The 18,077-nt window shown below is 47.4% G+C and overlaps 1 protein-coding gene across 1 annotated transcript in view; it reads right to left on the reverse strand.

Annotated features, from left to right (window-relative positions):
* LOC119395286 (microtubule-actin cross-linking factor 1, isoforms 6/7) overlaps nucleotides 1-18,077 on the reverse strand; it is a 68,113-nt gene that overhangs the window by 10,357 nt on the left and 39,679 nt on the right. Inside the window, exon 3 of the mRNA XM_049411991.1 lies at nucleotides 10,791-11,496. Within this exon, the coding sequence (XP_049267948.1) occupies nucleotides 10,791-11,496 (706 nt within the window). The remainder of the gene's footprint in view (nucleotides 1-10,790; nucleotides 11,497-18,077) is intronic.

Consider the following 18,077-nt stretch of genomic DNA (forward strand, 5'->3'; position numbering starts at 1 on the left):
AGGGTGAGCAGTCGGTCGGAGACTCGGAGGATGCGAAAACGAGCTCTCACTGCGCCGTCTCTTAAAACGAGCATCTCGGGTGCGCGCACGCCTGCTTGGTAACCCCGCGCTCGTGACCGCTTCAATGACCAAATAATTTCAAGATAAACAGTCTTCAGTGCCGCCGACACCTTTTTCGGTACTACTAGCCTTTTAATAAAAAGAAATTCAATCCTGCCTGCATTTTATACACTCGCTGGGCAAGAAGTCGGAATTGCCCATCCTTGCCTAAGTGTCTCATTGGAGGGGCCGTAACTATTAGTGCAACAAAATTATGCAATATGTTTTCAATGATTGTGAAAGTTGATGTGGAGGAGAATAAGTGGACAAAGTTTAAGAAATATAAAAAATGGGTTTTTTAATTGTCAGAAGTTTCCATTGTTCGGTGTTTTCTTGAACTTAGCCCGATCGTATCTCTTCACTGAAAAAGTATATAAATATAAGATTCGGCAGTTTGGTAGATAAGTATGCGAAAAACGTAATGCGGATTTTTTTGTCGCTCTGCTACAAGGCTTTTTTAAGATAAAGACCTTCAAAGTAAAGAAAATAACGTTTCCTGGGCCAATTTTGAGGTGTTTTATAAAAACATTTACACTACACATAAAAACTAAAAATACCTGAGCAGAAGCAAAAACATGCATCTATTTAGTTAAAGAAGTTTCAGCTACCTAACTTTAATATATTTTGTGCAATTCATAACGAAAGTTGGCCAAAACAGCAGAGCGGATGAGCGCTCCACTTCACCTCTTCGTCATTATTGATTTCCTGTGCTTCGAAAAAAATTTTGGCGGCAAAACAAATTGCGGATCTCTTCTTTCCACTCATCAGGCAATAATATATAAAATTTTGAAATAAATTTAAGAGGTCGACCAGCCATCGTTTGTTCGATCTTACGTGGAATCACCCAGCAGAAATGACGCAGACAGTTAAAACTAGGAATAAAGCGGAGAGCTTACCTTAGCAGCACGTTAAAGGCATATTGCAGTAAGCAGACCAGCAGAAAAAAAAAATATGAAAACATAGGTAATGTATGGTATGGACAGCTAAGAAAGAACGTCTGCTAACAAACAAAGCATGATTTTAAGAACTCTTTGAATAAAAGGAAAACAGACGTACGCCAAGATAACGTCTGTTAGGTGAATGCTTGTTCTGTTAAATCCAGCATCGGCACTGTTGGTGCTGTAACTGTTAGAATCTTACTTGCCTATAAGTCAATCTCGTCGCATGTAATGCAAACTTACATCCACGAGATCCTTCAAATCGCCGATGTGTGAAAGCCACGAGACGCAAAGCAGCCCGCCATTCTTGCATGCTTCAGACTTCGTAACGAAGCACCACCCAAGAGGAACTTCGATAATGACTCCACAGCGTCATCAGCATGTGTGCAAAAGGCGCCGCACGCATTGTAGTTCGCGAGAGTGGCTAAGTGGCAAGTGTCATGGCACTGACAAAACTAAAAAAAAAAAAAACAATTGAACAGAAATTCGGCTGGGCGCAGACTTTCGCGCGCTTGTCTGTCGAGACGACGCGAGCGCCACCTCGTAACATTGCTCAACAAATATACAGGGACGCTCAGAGCTTATCGCCTATCTTCGCTGGAAAACTCTTGCGGAAAGATCAAATAATGTCCCTGCCTTTAGTTTTATTCTTGTGACTTAGCGTCAGCAGTATCAGCTTGAGAAGCGGAGCTCAGCCAACGTTTGTTGCTTCGCACGGTGATAGGGTGATCGCAGTATCTTGTATCTTAAAATACACGATACAATCTTCAATGTATCGGAAATACAGATACAGATACTTGTTTTGCGAGACGTATCGCGATACAGATACAAGATACCCAAAGAGTATCTAAGATAGTACCGAAGATACATGTATCTTCGATACTGCCTAGCACTGGACTGCATCGTTCGAACTGCTAAACCTTATCAAAAGGGCGCGGTCGCGAGCACTGGCGCACGCGCAAACACCAGGAGACGGCTCGTATGTACTTGTACGTGCTGTTCTCTCACCACTTCGCATTAAGACGACATACAGCATGAAAATGGCTTCGCTCCCTGGAGCAGCCGCATTCCATTACGCCAGCGTTACGCGAAATCGGATCAGTTACGCGAGATCGAATTCAAAAGAGTTGCTAGTCTTACTTCGTATAACATTCCAATTTGTCGCTATCGCATTCACTGCTTCGTCCCTACGGCAAAACTGATTTTTCCCCTTGTATATCGCGACATGGTTATCTGTCATGAAACGTCGAGTGCACCAACCCAGTCGTTTTCATGCGTATGCATCTAACGCCGCACGGTTCGTCTGGTTGTTAAACATACAAAACGGCAAGGTTAACAGCCCAGTATGGCGGCATCGAAACCCATCCATGAAATAGCCTTACAGAGCCACATTCCCGAAAGTAGATGGCTTGTGATTGAACCCGCCAAGCGAATCCTTCATGTAGTGTATCGGTTGCTTCCCGTAACTATACAAAACCTAACATCAAAAGTTGATTAACACGCCTTAGACAAGTGACGCCCACGGTGTACTGTACGTAGTCGTCTGGAGCTATTCACACAGTTGGGTGCTCATAGATAGTAAACTTGAAATGCTAAAACTTATCGACTTGTTCAGGAAAGCCATCGCATCGCCCGCGACACGAGACAAAAGACGGAGGGAGTTTCCTCATTTGGTCCTTGCTGTGTTTAATGAAGCAAAATTTTAAATAGTCGCCGCTCACAGGGTCTAAGTCGCGTGTGAGAAGTTGTAGAACGTGCTCAGAAAATTCCGAGCGAATTTTTTACATGAGATTATCTTTTCTTCCGCGAGTTAAAGGGAAAGTATTTTCCGAGCTGTTAATAAAGACCCGCGAAACACTTTAAACGAAACGACTCAGCCAGCTTGCGCGTCTGCAATGCAAGGCCCTGCAACACCTTTATAAGTTATATTGGAATAGCCCCATTATTGACGTATGACTCTTCACGAGTCATATGCCGCAAAAATATCTCGAATCCGTCAAGTCTGAGTGGTGTTACCAAAGTATAGAAATCGCGTTCCGCAGCTTTCTCCCTCCACTCAACGCCGCAGCGCGCGGAAAGCTGCGCGGGGCGTAGAGGGAGGGAGGGCGGAGGTGCGAGGAGGTTGCCCAAGAGTTACATCAGCACCGGCGGCATTTTTCTTTTCATTTTTCTTCTCTCTGGCGTCTCGGCGCAACCACGTGGTCTGTGGCGCCACTTCCGGTCGGCTTGCGTGGTCGTCGTCGAGCGGAGCCCATCGCACCGTGTATCGCGCGTGCTTGAAAACTGCGAGTCGGTTTGGTAATGTTGGGTGTGCACCTCGAACTGCCGTAGTGTTTTCATCGCTCTGCCAACCATGGACGCAAACCTGCGTGCGCGTTTGGAACGAATGACAGCTGAGATCGGTTTCGACCCACACTCCGATACACCGCCTCGTCGCACTGCTCGCGCTTGAATCGTATTCAACACGGCAAAGCTGCGTGCACCCTTCTCCCAGTGGCGGTACTTCGATGCTGTTTGCTCTTCCAATGCGGGCGCACAGCGAGTGCGGGCTGACAACAAAGAACTAAAGACTAGAAGAAAGGATCGTGAGGCATCGGGCCGGCGCGGACCCATCCCCCGGCTGTCTGCAGCTACCGTGAAAATGCGAGTCTGCTTGGTTGCTGTGTCGCGGTTTCTCGGGAACGTGAGACTACGGGGAGGATACGCCGAGGTACGGCTCGATGACATACTGAACAGACAGCGAACGGGACTCTCGCCATACAGCGAACACAGGTATCCTAAACTAGCCGGCGCCAGCATTGTTATCGGAGAAATGCTGCACCCCTGCCTCGGTCGGTCGTGAGAACGTGCCGACGATGCAGTTTCCAGCTGACGAGGTAACACTCGAACGTCTGCCACTCTCAACGGCAACCGGCGATGGTCAAAAGCACAGAAATATTCACGATATCGGCACTGCGCATGGTGAAGAAAACGCAACCACGCAACTACGAGCACACGAGCTGTCGGTGAGACCTGAAGTGCTAATATTAATGTTTGTTCGGTGTTTTAACGGCATAACACAATATAAACGTACATATTATCTACTTATCGAACTCAAAATTAACAACGAAGGTAATAATGAGGGTGTTATCGTGATTATAACATCAGCCAATGGTGGAACTGCCGACAATCGCGTCATATATTGCGGACTAATACATCATTTGTCGAGAGAAGAGGGAGCGATTTTCAGCTAACTTTGAGAATTTATTGCAAATTCCAGGCCACGCGCTTCGCTATAATATTTGGCTCGCGTGTTCTCGGGAGCCTCGACTACCGATTGGCAGCGCTTTTTGACCCTGCTCAAAAAAGTGTTGCAGGGGCCCCTTTAAAAACGAAGTCCGCGTAGCTTTAAGAAAAGAAAGCGATTTATCGAGCCCTTCGTTGCGAAGGTTGAAATTGGCCGCAGTCCTAAATGATAAGCTGGCGCTGAACACGGATGCAAGCAAACACGTATAATTTTAACGGGCATGCGGACTGCATGTTGTTGAAACATAATTGAAAGCACTGTCACACTGCAACACGGCAATCCAGACTCACAAACGTGCAGCGACGTTGTTTTCATACACTGCAGACGTTCCTCAGGGGCTCGAAAAAAAAAAGATTTACGTAAAATCTAACATGGCAACAACTTCACTGGGTGCCTTTAAGTATACGTTTTCCCAACATTTTAATCACGACTAACGCCCTGTTAAAGGAATACTTAAAGATTAGCATAACTAAACGTAATTTCATTAATTAATAGCACTTTCAACAACTCGAGTAACTCTAGGCCAATTAGAACATTATGCCGTTGGTCCTACAGTGTGTAAAGTGTACCACCCTGTTTTTAATTTTCTCTGTCTTACTTCTTCGCAGACTATTAAAACTCTTCATGCGAAAAGTACTTTATCAGTATTTACTTACTGAGTTAAGACTAAATGGTGCGCAAAACACCTGGAAGCGGTACGCACACAGTGTAAGTATAAAGTTCCTGTACTTTATTATTTACTGGTAACGGCCGTAAACGTAAAGCCTTCTCACGGACACTCTCTCTCTCTCTGCAAGGTCTTCTCCGGTGGTCAACCCATGTCATACTGTGAGAGTTTCAGCTTCGCTTTAACACTCATTCGACCTTGCTTTATACGCCTTTCAACAAGAAAATTTTATGCTTCAACCATGGTTTGAACCCATCTCAGAAAATGAACACGGCACTGAGCTCGACGGTTCGATATCGGTCACAGTTGCCAAATTTTCATCACCAATGTCAGCCTGTCTTATGTCCGCTGCAGGACGAAGGCCTTTCTCAGTTATCTCTAACCCAGCCTGTCCTGGGCGAGCTGGTTTCATTTTATGCCTCCAAATTTCTTAATTTCATCGCTTCACCTAACGCTTTGTATAGTCCTCGGCGGCGCTTCCCATCACTGGCGTAGCCAGGAAACGGGGGGGGGGGTTCAGATTCCTCTCCGAAATTCTATTTTGCATATGTATATATACAGCCACACGTACATACGCACGCAAGAACATACATAAGTATGGTTGAGCTCCCCCAACGAAAAATATTTCTTTTCATACGCTACTGCTTCCCCTCACTTGGTATCCATTCCGTCGCTCTAGCTGACCATCGGTTATCTGTCCTCACGGCGTGACCTGCCCAGGACCATTTTTAACTCGATAGCGTTAAAAAGCTCGTTTGGCAGAAATTCCGGCGTCGGTGTCAGCGTCGTTGGTTGTGAGCGAAAAATCATATTGTCCGTGACCAAAAAATCGAGAAAGATGCAATAAGATAAATAATAAAATTCTTAGGTTCGAGTGAGAATCCAACCCAGGCAGTCAGCATGGCAAGCATGGGTTCTACCACTGAGCGATGCTATTGCTTGAAACTGCTTCGGAAAAAAAACACTATAGGAATGCCATGTGGTGGGAGAATGGTGGGAGGAGCCTCCTTAACGCATGTAATATTGCGTGGAAGAAGCGTAGAATCGCGCCAGGCGTCAAAACACGCGAGTTGCGCAACGAGCGGGTGTTTAAAAGGCCCACCCATTACAAAGCGCTCAGACATATTTAATCATCATCAGCTGCAAAAGCACCAACAAAGTGAGCAGCTGCGTAGGTTCGCGTGTTGCCTTACGGACGCGTAGTGGGCCCTTCGCCGATTCGCAAAAGGAAAAATTATGGCGTAGTGGGCATTGAACAACTGTACTTGGAATAGGCATTCTAAGATAGTTTGAATCGGCCTGTGTTACGCGCACAGATGTTCGTTTCCTTGCGGCACGGTTGAGGCATGCACCGAGAACCGAAGCCAGGCTTGCAAATGAGAAGGCGATGTGCACGGGGCTCGATTACGCTATCGCGTTCTACTCTTGAAGGCGAAGCTCAAGCGTCCTCCAAGGTTTTTTTTCCCGTCTTAATGTCAACTGGGATATCGGCCACCCATGTTTGTTCTCTGATCCCGTCTGCTATTGCTTAGTTCGGCTTGGTGCGTGGGGTTTAAGGTCCCAAAGCGACTCAGACTGTGCGAGACGCCGTAGTGGAAGACTCCGGATAATTTCCACCGTCTCGGGTTCTTTAACGTCCCTCGACATCGCACAGTATGAGGGCCTCTAGCATTTCGCCTCCATCCATATGCGACCGCTACGGCCGGGATCAAACCCGCGAGTTTCGGCGCCGAAACATTGTAACCGCTAAGCCACCGCGGCGGCCAGATCCACACTCGTGTCTTCCTATCAGATTTATGGGGGCACAATGCAAAAATTCTCGTACACACCGATTTAGGTTAAAGTTTAAAATTAAAACTCACGAAGAATCAACACACCGACAGGGTTATTGCATGCCACTTATAACAACGCGTAATGACTGCTTTAGGTACAACCGCCGCGGGTGCACGGCTGCAGATCCGAACGGTACAGGTTCGATCCCGCGGTCTCGGCGGTCGCATTTCGACGGAGGCGAAATTCTTGAGGTCCGTGTAATGGGCGATGTCAGCGCACATTAAAGAACTTCAGATGGTCGAAATAATTTGGGTCCCTCCACTACGGTGCAACTCATAGCCTGAGTCGCTTTGGGACGTTCAACTCCGCAAACCAATTCACTGCTTCAGGTACATAGTTTCTTTCCACAGAGCCTTCAAGCAATGGAATGCGTCACCGAATGTGTCAACTCATTTGTCAGATGAGATTCGGCCAACGCATTTCAAGGTCTTAATCGTCTTGTGTTCATTAACGGTCTGCATCAGAATCGTTGTGACGTTGAGTATGGTTATGTTTTTATTCGATTTTCCCCTTCGCCTGTCTTTGTGGTTCTGACTCGTGCTTATGATGAATCAACAGCGAAGCTTTTTTTTTTTTCAGACACCATTCTTTTCCTTTAAGTATATTGTCACGGGAGAACCAAGAAAAGAAAGCCAGGGGTCCACGTCTTCCCGAAACCAGACCAGAGAAACGTTCTCTTCTGCCACTCCTAAGCGTGTACGTGCCACAGCGGACGGCTCATATATGATGGCGTGTGGCGTCTGGTTAAGCTTCGACGTTGTAGCGAAACAATCTCGAAAATGAATCGAGTACATCCAAAAGACGTTCCCGTTGTGCGGAAGGTAGACCCTGGTTTGCCTCGAGAGTGCGCGTGGACGCCTCGGTGGAATGGTCGCACGAGGCAACAGCAGCTAACTTTGAGGGACCCTGAACGTCCGCAATATCTGAAAAGTATGCAATGGCGGTGCGTCTTGTAAGATGACAATATTCCTCGCTGAACTTCGTGACGGGTAGGTGGGCCTGTCTGTTTCTAGGCTAAATAACTCCTCGGACAACGCAGATTTCTTGCGCAAAAGGAAAGACAAATTTGCTTCAGCGATGACAGCGTCGGGGACGTCCTGTTCCCGTTCAACTATGACCAAGAGGCTGCTTGGAGGGGCAGAGTCACAGATTCAGCGGACACGCGTAGTGCTGTCTTCGATAATTGGGGGTTTCCAGCTTCAGGAGGAACGGGGTACTTGAACGACACCAGCAATTCACGTAGGTCAATTACTGCGCCGTATTCGCGAAGAAAGTCCATTCGCAGGATGACTGGACGGGAGCACACAGGTAATACGACGAAGGGCCCTGTGTACCTCGACGCACGGATTCGAATACGTGCTTCGTGATTCGAATACGTGATTCGAATATGTGATTCGAATACGAATACGTCGACATCACCAGATGACCACCTGCCGTGCACAACTAGGGTCCTTGCCATGGCTTGGTGACTTCCCTCAGTTTAGTTGCCAGTGCGCCGCTCATAACTGAATAATGGGCACCGGTGTCGGCGAGGGCACTGACAGCATCATTATCAAAGAATACGGTGATGTCGGCAGAAACAATCTTATTGCTCTCGAAAAATAAAGAAAAATCAGAACGGTCTTCGTCGGGTCGATGCGTCGAGGAAGGCTCTTCGAATGTTCGTTGGAAAGCGACTTCACCTCCAGAAGACGCGGCTCTTAGTTTCCCCTGCGGAAACTCGGTGATCGGCTCCTAACAGAAGCGTAAGTCGACGATGACAAGCTAGGCGACGTGGACCAGCGAGGAGATGGTGATCGCGATCGGCGGCCTTGCACGGTAGAAAGAATTCGATGGCCCGTTAAATACGCTTCAATTTCTCGGGGGCGTTGATCGTAGCGTGGGCACCGCGCATCAGGATGGAATCCGCGGAGACTTAATCAGCGGTACTGGCAGTCGCGGTACACGTGACCCGCTTCTCCACAAAGGTAGCAGAGCGGGCGTTTATGCGACGTGCGTCATACACTTGTATTACCAGCGGTCTGTCTTGACCCAGGTGGCAGGTACGTAGTGGCGTTAGGGAACTATGAGCCGGGGGGCGAAGGGGAGTCCGGAAACAGATGAGATGCCTGGGCCACTGTTCTCATTATGGTGTCGCAGGAGCTCTCACTGCCGCCGCATATGTTAGGACGGCGACTTCAGGTCATGGTGGTGCGAGTAGTTTTACCACCTGTCTGGTTTCACTCCTGATGACGTCCGCAAGTGCTGTCACGGGTGGTTGGGGTTCCACTACTTGTAGTTGACGTAGTTCGTCACGCACAATACTTCTTATGAAGTCTGCAAGGACCTGCACGCTTGTCGCTTTCAAACCCGATAGAACATGCAGCAGCCGTGGTGTCGTGGCGTTGGTACTGTGACGACCGCGGCGGGAGAGTGCGCTGCGTCGTGGTTGCCTTACTCATGAACTCGGCCACAGTTGTCGGTGGAATGCGTACGAGTCCAGAGGAAAGCTGCTCGTTTACTCCCCGCTTCAAACGTCGCACCTTCTTTTCCTTGGGCGTTGCGGGGTTTGCACGCCTGAAATGACGAAGCATGTCCTCGACGAACATCGAGACTCAAGTTTGGTCGCTGGTTCCTAGAAGAGATGGCTTGTTCAGCTCTCGCCCTTCTTTCGGCGTTGCGGTACGCGTCGCGGAGCCGTGAATATATATATATATATATATATATATATATATATATTATATATATATATATATATATATATATAGCCTGTGAGGGCTCACAGTGTTAATGAAAGAATTTAAGCGTAGCGCACGTATATATGTCCCATGTGATCAAAATTTATCCATTAAGCCAAATGAGGCATGTCTCAATCATGTTGCGATTTTGGTGCGTAATACCTCAGAAATTAATTAACATCTGATGCAGTAACTTCCACAGACATGACGTCCTACGCGCCACAATATTTATTGGACGCGGCTGGTGATGACAGCTAAACCGTCGGTCCACGTATCACCGATTTCCTTTGACGTTTTACGTTGCGGTCTTACGTAACGAGTTATAGCAGATGCCTACCATAATATTTTGATCATTCGTGGTCGTTTTAAATTACCCATGCACTTTCGCATTTCTCCTCGGTCAGAACGCGGAAATCGCAATACGAGGTGGCACCAAGAACTTGGGCTTCGCTTTAAGTTCAAATACTTGAGTTTCGCCTTCAAGAGTACAACGCAATAGCGTGATCTGGCCCCACTCGCATCGTCTTCTCATTCGCTTGCCAGGCTTCGCTTCTAAGCGGACATCTCAACCGTGCCGCGAGGGAACGAACGTCTGTGCGCGTAACATTGGCCGTTTGAAGCTCTCCTAAAGTGTGTTTGAATCTCTCCTACTGCAAGTGCAGTGGCGTAGTGGGCTAAGTGCCCACTACGCCATAATTCATAATATTGTGAATCAGCGGAGTGCCCACTGCGCGTCCGTAAGACAATACGCGCAGGTGCACACTTTGTTCATGACGTTGCTAATTATGAATAATTATGCCTGAACACTTTGTAGTGGGCGGGTCTTTAATCCACCCACTCGTAGCGCAATTCACATGGCTTGACGCCTGGTGCAATTCTACCCACCTGTCACGCAATATACACGTGTTAAAGGGACCCATCGTTCTACATGACACATGTATAGGGTTCTTTTTTCCTAAGCAGACTCAAGCACTGGCGTGGGTCTGTGGTAAATCACCTGACAGCCACGCAGAAGGCATAGGCTTCATTCCCACTCGAACTGAAGATTTTTATTATTTATTTATTTGCAGGGTTTTTCGATTTCTGGCTCACAACCAACGACGCCGATACCAACACCGGAATTTTGAGACACGAACTCTATAACACTATCGCGTTAAAGTACTGCTTTGTTGCGCATCAGCTCTACGCCATGGACACTAAGCCGCCATGACTAGTCACTGAACCAAAGTACAGAAATTTTGGTTGCTTACCAAAGACGAACACGACTGGCACCTTGACGTCCAGTGGCGCCATCGGTGCCGCTGCACCTGGTGCTGCTGGTGTTGTTGGTGTTGCTGGCTTCGCTGGTGCACCTGGTGCTGCTGGTGCTGCTGGCGTTGTTGGCTTTGCTGGTGCTCCTGGTGCTGCTGGCGCTGCTGGCGTTGGTGTTGTTGGCTTTGCTGGTGCTCCTGGGGCTGCAGTTGTCGGTGTTGGAGGCTTTGCTGCTGCTCCTGGGGCTGCGGGTGTGGCAGGCTTTGCTGCTGCTCCTGGGGCTGCCGGTGTGGCAGGCTTTGCTGCTGCTCCTGGGGCTGCCGGTGTGGCAGGCTTTGCTGGTGCTCCTGGTGCTGTCGGGGTTACAAGCTTTGCTGCTGCTCCTGGTGCTGTCGGGGTTCCAGGCTTTGCAGGTGCTCCTGGTGCTGTCGGGGTTCCAGGCTTTGCTGCTGCTCCTGGTGCTGCCGGGGTTGCAGTCTTTGCTGCTGCTCCTGGTGCTGTGGGGGTTGCAGGCTTTGCTGGTGCTCCTGGTGCTGTCGGGGTTGCAGGCTTTGCTGGTGCTCCTGGTGCTGTCGGGGTTGCAGGCTTTGCTGGTGCTCCTGGTGCTGCTGGTGTTGCAGGCTTTGCGGGTGTTGCTCCTGGTGCTGCTGGTGTTGCTGGCTTTGCTGGTGCTCCTGGTGTTGCTGGTGCTGCAGCAGCCTGGGCCTGCGAGGCAAAATGCAAGAAATCACGCAATCGACATTTTACCAGGTGTTAGGCACAGCTGTGCGCGCGAAAAATGACCTCCTCGTTGGGAGTAACAAACGTTGAAATTCCGGCTCACGACGACTCGCGGACGGAAGCGTACACTCGTTCGGATGACAAAACGCAAACACGGAAACGTGATTCTGTGTGAAGCGTGCCCTGTGTCTTACGCAGAAGGAAATTTCCCGGAGAAAGACTAGAAGTGGCTCAAGACGACAATTAAAAATTGCACGCGCACCGTCTGTGTACAGTGCAAAAGAAGCAGGCGCCACTCAATTCTACCACACTCGCCATACAGACAGAGGTAATCAATGAACAGATTCGACGTCAGGCGTGCGCCTTCATGCGGAGGAATTGGTTGCAGCGCGAACTCGACACAAGGACAAAAGAAATGTAAGACAACACACGCAGCGCTACTAGCCACAACAATTAATGCTTATTTTTCGCGCACCGACTACCCTAAATATACCACAACCGCAACAGTGAACAGAAGTCATGTGGTGATAACGACAGAAACGCCCGAGGGGGTCGCCCATAGAACAGCATCGTAACAGGTGAAATCCAGGCAGTACCAGGATGTCAGAATTTCCACAGGAAACTCTTTTGTCGACAATGATACAGATGGCTTACTTACGCAGATATCACCAAGAGCGTCGATAGGCTCAGCTTTTACGATTAAACGGGTGATCTCGTCCTTGCGACGGCCCAAAGCGATAGTCCGGTCAAAGTTTGGCCGACAACCACACGACAGTGTAGAGGGCGAGGAAACCGTCAGGTTGGCAGCTTCTAGTCTTGTTGTCGTGCTCTCTTAGCCGCACGATTACACTCCAACGTAGTATTTTGTCATGGAACAACTTCAAAGCGCCAAAAAACAAGGACAGACGAAAAAGAGTGGACACGACGAGCGCTCCTTAAAACTGAATTTATTACAAAAAAAAAGTGGTAAAGGTAAACCCCATTAGATGGCACACATGCGTGCACACTTGCGCAGACTGCTCACAAACGCCCAAGAAAAACACCACAAAATCACTGGTATGACGCCAGATTTCTGCAATAGATTACATTCGCTTTCCAGCAGAGTCAGTGAAGGGTGGCTGACACACGCGTCGCCTTTCTCTTTAATCAGAAAGGCTTCGACAACCTCCCTTGTTAATTTATTCTCGTGTCTGAAAATTACAGAAGTGTCAGAGAAACCAGGTTCACATCCGCAATCCCGGCAATGCATCGCAAGGTGCGAATAGGCCGTTCCTTTAAGGGAGCTGTGGTACTCTCTAAGCCTTACATTCAGGAATCGGCCCGACTGAATGAATTCAAATATACGGGATGATCAATAAATGGGTATATGGCGCAATTTTATATATGTGGCGCGGTCATTTCAGTATATGGCATCATTTGTAGAAAGAGGGAACCATGTCTAGCTGGCTTTGAGAATTCATTGTAAATTCTAGGCCGCGTGCAGCGCTAAATGATTGGCTCGCGTGTCCTCAGGAGCCTCGACTACCGATCGGCAGAGATTTCTGACCATGCTGAAAAAGTGTTGCAGGGCCCCTTTAAGAGCAGCTAAGGACACCTACAATTTTTTTCTTCCTTCTTATGGGGACAATTCGTACGAGAAAGCCTGGCTGCGTCGCGAGGAACATAACGGCACTTTATTAGGGGTGTGCGAATATTCGAAAATTTCGAATAACGAATCGAATAGCATTCTATTCGATTCGGTACTCGAATCGAATAGTACATACTCGAAATACCGAATATTTTTCGAATAGTTTTCGAATAATTAGCGCCGACGGGAGAACCCCAAAACAATGAAACTGAAATAGTTAAAGGCCATTTTTCTTCTTTTAATCACTAAATTACCAGTATGCATGCAGCCCAAGCTTTTACGAAACTACCGACGCTATATTGATTACCGGATGAAGGTGTTTTTTTCATGAAAGCTCCATACTCGCTCAGTTTTTACTATGCTGCCTCTGCATCGCATTAATCAGTTCCTGTCGTCATCTTGTAAGAACTGAAGGTGCACCTGCATTCAGCTTCATGAATAGCAATAGATGCAAGGGTTGTGTTTGCGTAAATTGTTCTTGCAGATACAGCTTTCAACACCGATGTCTACATGCCTTCAGTGCCGGGGACCAGGTTGCGATGGCAGGTTTATGTGTTTCATTACCGCCTTAGCTGTATGCGTAGTCTTCGGTTCAAAATTGTTTAGATTTTATGTCTCAGTTTTGTTTAAAAGCAGGCGACAAAGTATCTGCCGTCACTGCTTTATTTCAACATACAGTTAGAAATATTTCGAAGGCCCTGGTCGCTGCTGTATACGAGCTTACCTCAGATTTCATAGCTGTGGTATTTTGAGTCAGTTAAAAGTCAGTTTTGAGTCAGTCAGTTTGAGTCAGCGCAACGCTCTTTGGTGAAAGTTCGTGAATATTTCTTTCAAACAAAGAAAAAAAAAACGCTGCGGAGTTCTAGGACCGTTTTGAGAATGGTTGTCTTACTATTCGAAAACTATTCGAAAAGTATTCGATTAGTATTCGTATTCGATTCGGTGTCGTCACTATTCGATTCGTATTCGATTCGGTTCCAAAATTCACTATTCGCACACCCCTACACTTTATACATACATTACAATTACAGCGTACAGCACCGTTATGCGACAGCCAATCGATGGTTGACACAACCTTAAGGGAGCCTGTAAGAGAGAGTGATAACGAATTGAGAATCCAGTGATTGAGGCCAATCGAAGATGTAGGCTGCGAAACGGTGAAGTGGCTAGAGTTCAAAGAGTGAGACAAGCCGCGGCGCGCAGACTCCATTAAAACTTCGATTGCCAGAGACGTTTCTTTATGTTTTTTTTCCCGCACGGAAATCATTTGACTTGAGGATTCTACGGAAGTGGCGTTGGACATACGTGCACAAGTGGGCGGGAGCGGTTATCTGTGCTTTCTTGTCAACTTTACTGAGCCATCTTCGTGATGCGAGTGATCAGAGTCGATCGGCTCGTTATGAGCGATAGTAATGTACTACAGTGCTCACGGAATGAAACGCGTGAATTTAGGGCTAAGTAATGCACGTGCTTTCGTTGCCACCGTCTTCAGTTCATGTGAGACTGGCTCGTAGACTTCTACACTTGCACCCTATCCTCTCTTCTTTCGTTTTCTCGTCGTCCTCAGTTTGCGCCACAATTCTTTCGTTAAGCTAGGCACCAACTCACCCAACGTTACACTCTGCTAAAGCATATTCTACACTGGCGCCCTATTCTGTCTTCTCTCGTGTTTTTTCTTTGTTCTCAGTTTGCGCCACAATTGTTTCGTTAAGAGAATAAGGAATTTTGTGCGCAGCACTCCGTTTTTGGGTTGTTTTCCGTTCTAAGATGAACCATCACCAACTATAGCAGAAGTGTCCGTCCTAATGGCCCCTTTTTTATGTAATCTCCTCACGTATTTAAAGTCCCAGTGCCCCCCCCCCCCCTCCCCGTCGAAAACCCGCTCCTATCAGCATTTCTAGTGTGACCCAACCAACCACCGATCACCGTTATCACCTGACCAGGGCAGGCGTAAAGTATGGCGAGAAAGGTATTTCTCTGTCCCGGTTGTTATAGAAACGGCCAGCACGAGTAGAACTCACGCCGACAACGGCAACTAACGTATTACAAACTAGAGGGGCAAGACTTGGACACGAATGCGAACGGCACAAGACTGCAGCGATATAACGACCCAATCGCAGGGAAGGCAAGAACTCGCAGAGCAGCCGCAAACTCGAAGGCAATCGCTCAAACTGTTCAAATTGACGAGAAGGCCCAATCTACCCTTTCGATGGTCACCAGTACAGCAAAAACTTGACACGGTTCATTTCTGCACTGTCAGCCGACCATACGTGAGGACCAAGGGCAAGCATCCAACCACCGCATGGTTTGGTCTTGTCTGTTTGGTGCGACGACGATTCATTGCAATTTTACGCGGTGGCACTATTGCAACTGTACAAGGACATCTTTACGCACTTTCAACAAGAAATTTGACATTTAAAAGTGTTCGCTTAGGAGCGTACAACTCCCTGTAGTATCTGGGCCGGAGCGTTGACGCGTGGGAAGCGCTCGCTCACCTCTGCAGCGTTTCATTCGTTATCCCTTCGAGAAGATTTCAGGACACGCAGACACTTTCCCATACAACGGACGCCCTTGATCTCAAGCGAAGAAGACCTCAAACAACGGCGAGGGCAGCGATGAAGACTGATCGGCTCACAAGACCTATCTCTTAATCCGCCATCGCCGCTAAGTGTGATGCTTGCGAAGCAGCGCACCTCGGGTTTAGCCTGTCAATTGTGTATTAAATAAACACATATGTAATTTAAAAAAAAAATTATCCTCATTAAAAGTGAGGATAATAATAGCAGGGGTTTTAAGTGACAAAACCACGACACGATTAAGAGGGACGCCGTAGAAGAAGGCTATGGAAATTTTGACCATCTGGTGTAATTTAACGTGCGCTGACATCGCACAGTACACGGGCCTCTAGCATTCCGCCTCCGTCGAAATGCGACCGCCGCGGCCAGGGTCGAACCCGCGACCTTCGGGCCAACAGCCGAGCACTGCAACCACTATACCACCGCGGCGGAAGTTCAAAATTAGGGCAGAAGGCTGAAAAGAAGTTGGAAGCAAGTACGAATCTAACTGGTTCTCGTCCCCGCTACGAACTCTGCCATGAGCAGTCTATGTTGTGTAGGCATTGAAGTTGAGAACAACAACTCTCATTTAGGTACAGTGTACCGAGCGCAAGGTACTTCATGAACTCGAGTCGTGCCACCGCACAGTTTCAGAAGACAGCGCCATATTTTTGTCCTCACCCGCCGCAGTGGCCTATTGTGGTTATGATGCTCGACTGCTGACCCGGAGGTCGCGGGATCGAATCCCGGCCACATTTCGACGGAGGTGAAATGTTGGAGGCTTTTGTTCTTAGATCTAGATGCTCGTTAAAAAAAAAAACCCAGGTGGTCGATAATTTAGGAGCCCTCCACTATGGCGTCTCTCATACTCATATCAAGGTTTTGGGACGTAAAACCTCAACAATTATCCCGTTTTTCTCCTCCTCAAGAACAAAGAGACATTTAAACTAGGGCAGGGAACCAATTTCGCTATCAAGCCGAAATGGTTTAAGACAAGATGCACAAACGCAGCACATCTTTTACCAAAAGCAGCGTCTAAACCACTCCAAATATCTCCGTCCACCGAATGCCTATCCTGCGTCTTCGTGTTGTTTCGTATATACATTTCCTGCCCTGCACATGGGTGCACAAAGTGATGTATTGCGACTAGTCAGAAAAACACTACAGTTCCCAGCCCAGCCGCTCATTTGTGGGGTACAGCGAATAAACTGATCCAGATATTTTGGAAACAAGCCGCCAGAGGGCCGACTACATGCGTGCAAAAGACGCACAACACTCGTACCTTCAAAGAGAAGTAATTGTGAAACACACACCTCAGAGAACCAACTAGACATATAAGTAAGCTTGAACGCATAACGACTATCGGTCACTAAGAGCAACAAAAGCCATTGAAATCTGTGGTCCTAACCGTACATATAGTCCCCCCCCCCTCTTTTTTTTAGACAATACGGATGTTTTTATGAAAACGTTGTGACAGTCAGGCACCTGTTGTCGCTACACACGAACTCGACGTCGAGGCGAAAAAACTCGTTCACTATTTAATTACTGACTTGAAGGCAATGCTTATATGGGAAAGTTTTAGGCCGTCACATTTTATGGCATACTTATTTTTTTTATAAATAACAAAAACTGCTCGTAAATTGAGATATTCGCCATCGAAATTTAATGGCGATATCGAAAATGAGCGCGCCGGCAGCGCAAGAAGCGCGACTTTCCGTTACGTCAGAGCGGAACTTACCGTGAAAGGGAAGTGACGAAATTTGAATGAGGGCGAAATTTGAAAGTTAGAAGCTTTCATACAAATGCGTAAAAAGTATGGAATAGAGACTTTCTTGCGAGTCAAAGGAAAGCCCAATGTACACATATTTGTGAGTTTTTTTTTTTTAATCATGCAGTCGGCATTTTTGTTATTTGATGCAACGGGGTGTATTAGAAAGTCATCAAGACAAATAATTCTGTAAAATAATATTTTTTTTTAGTGATTGCCTAGGGCGAGAAAAAAAAAATGGAATAGACCGAACACGTCATGCTGCGAAAAAATATCCAAATATGCACGACGAATATGATTCGGAGTATATATCCCGTCGTGCTTCTACAAATACATAACTGGTTTCATCCGACGTAATAATGAAGAATTTGAACGCGTACGTCTGACGTGCGCAGCATAAAACTTGCCCGACATTAGTCAGCCGTGTCGGACATATTTCTACGCAGAGTACGTCAACGTACTTCTATGTAAGGCATACATCTGACGTATATTCACACAGCATGCAGCTCCCTAACGCTCTCGTTTTGTACTTTTCGTACAGCAAATACAACGCGGAAGCGCGTGCGTCAACGGCGAAAATTTTCGCGGTCTGGAACACCTCTAAGAAAATTGGTCA

Source organism: Rhipicephalus sanguineus, chromosome 1 (assembly GCF_013339695.2).
Source record: "Rhipicephalus sanguineus isolate Rsan-2018 chromosome 1, BIME_Rsan_1.4, whole genome shotgun sequence".
Taxonomy (NCBI): domain Eukaryota; kingdom Metazoa; phylum Arthropoda; class Arachnida; order Ixodida; family Ixodidae; genus Rhipicephalus; species Rhipicephalus sanguineus.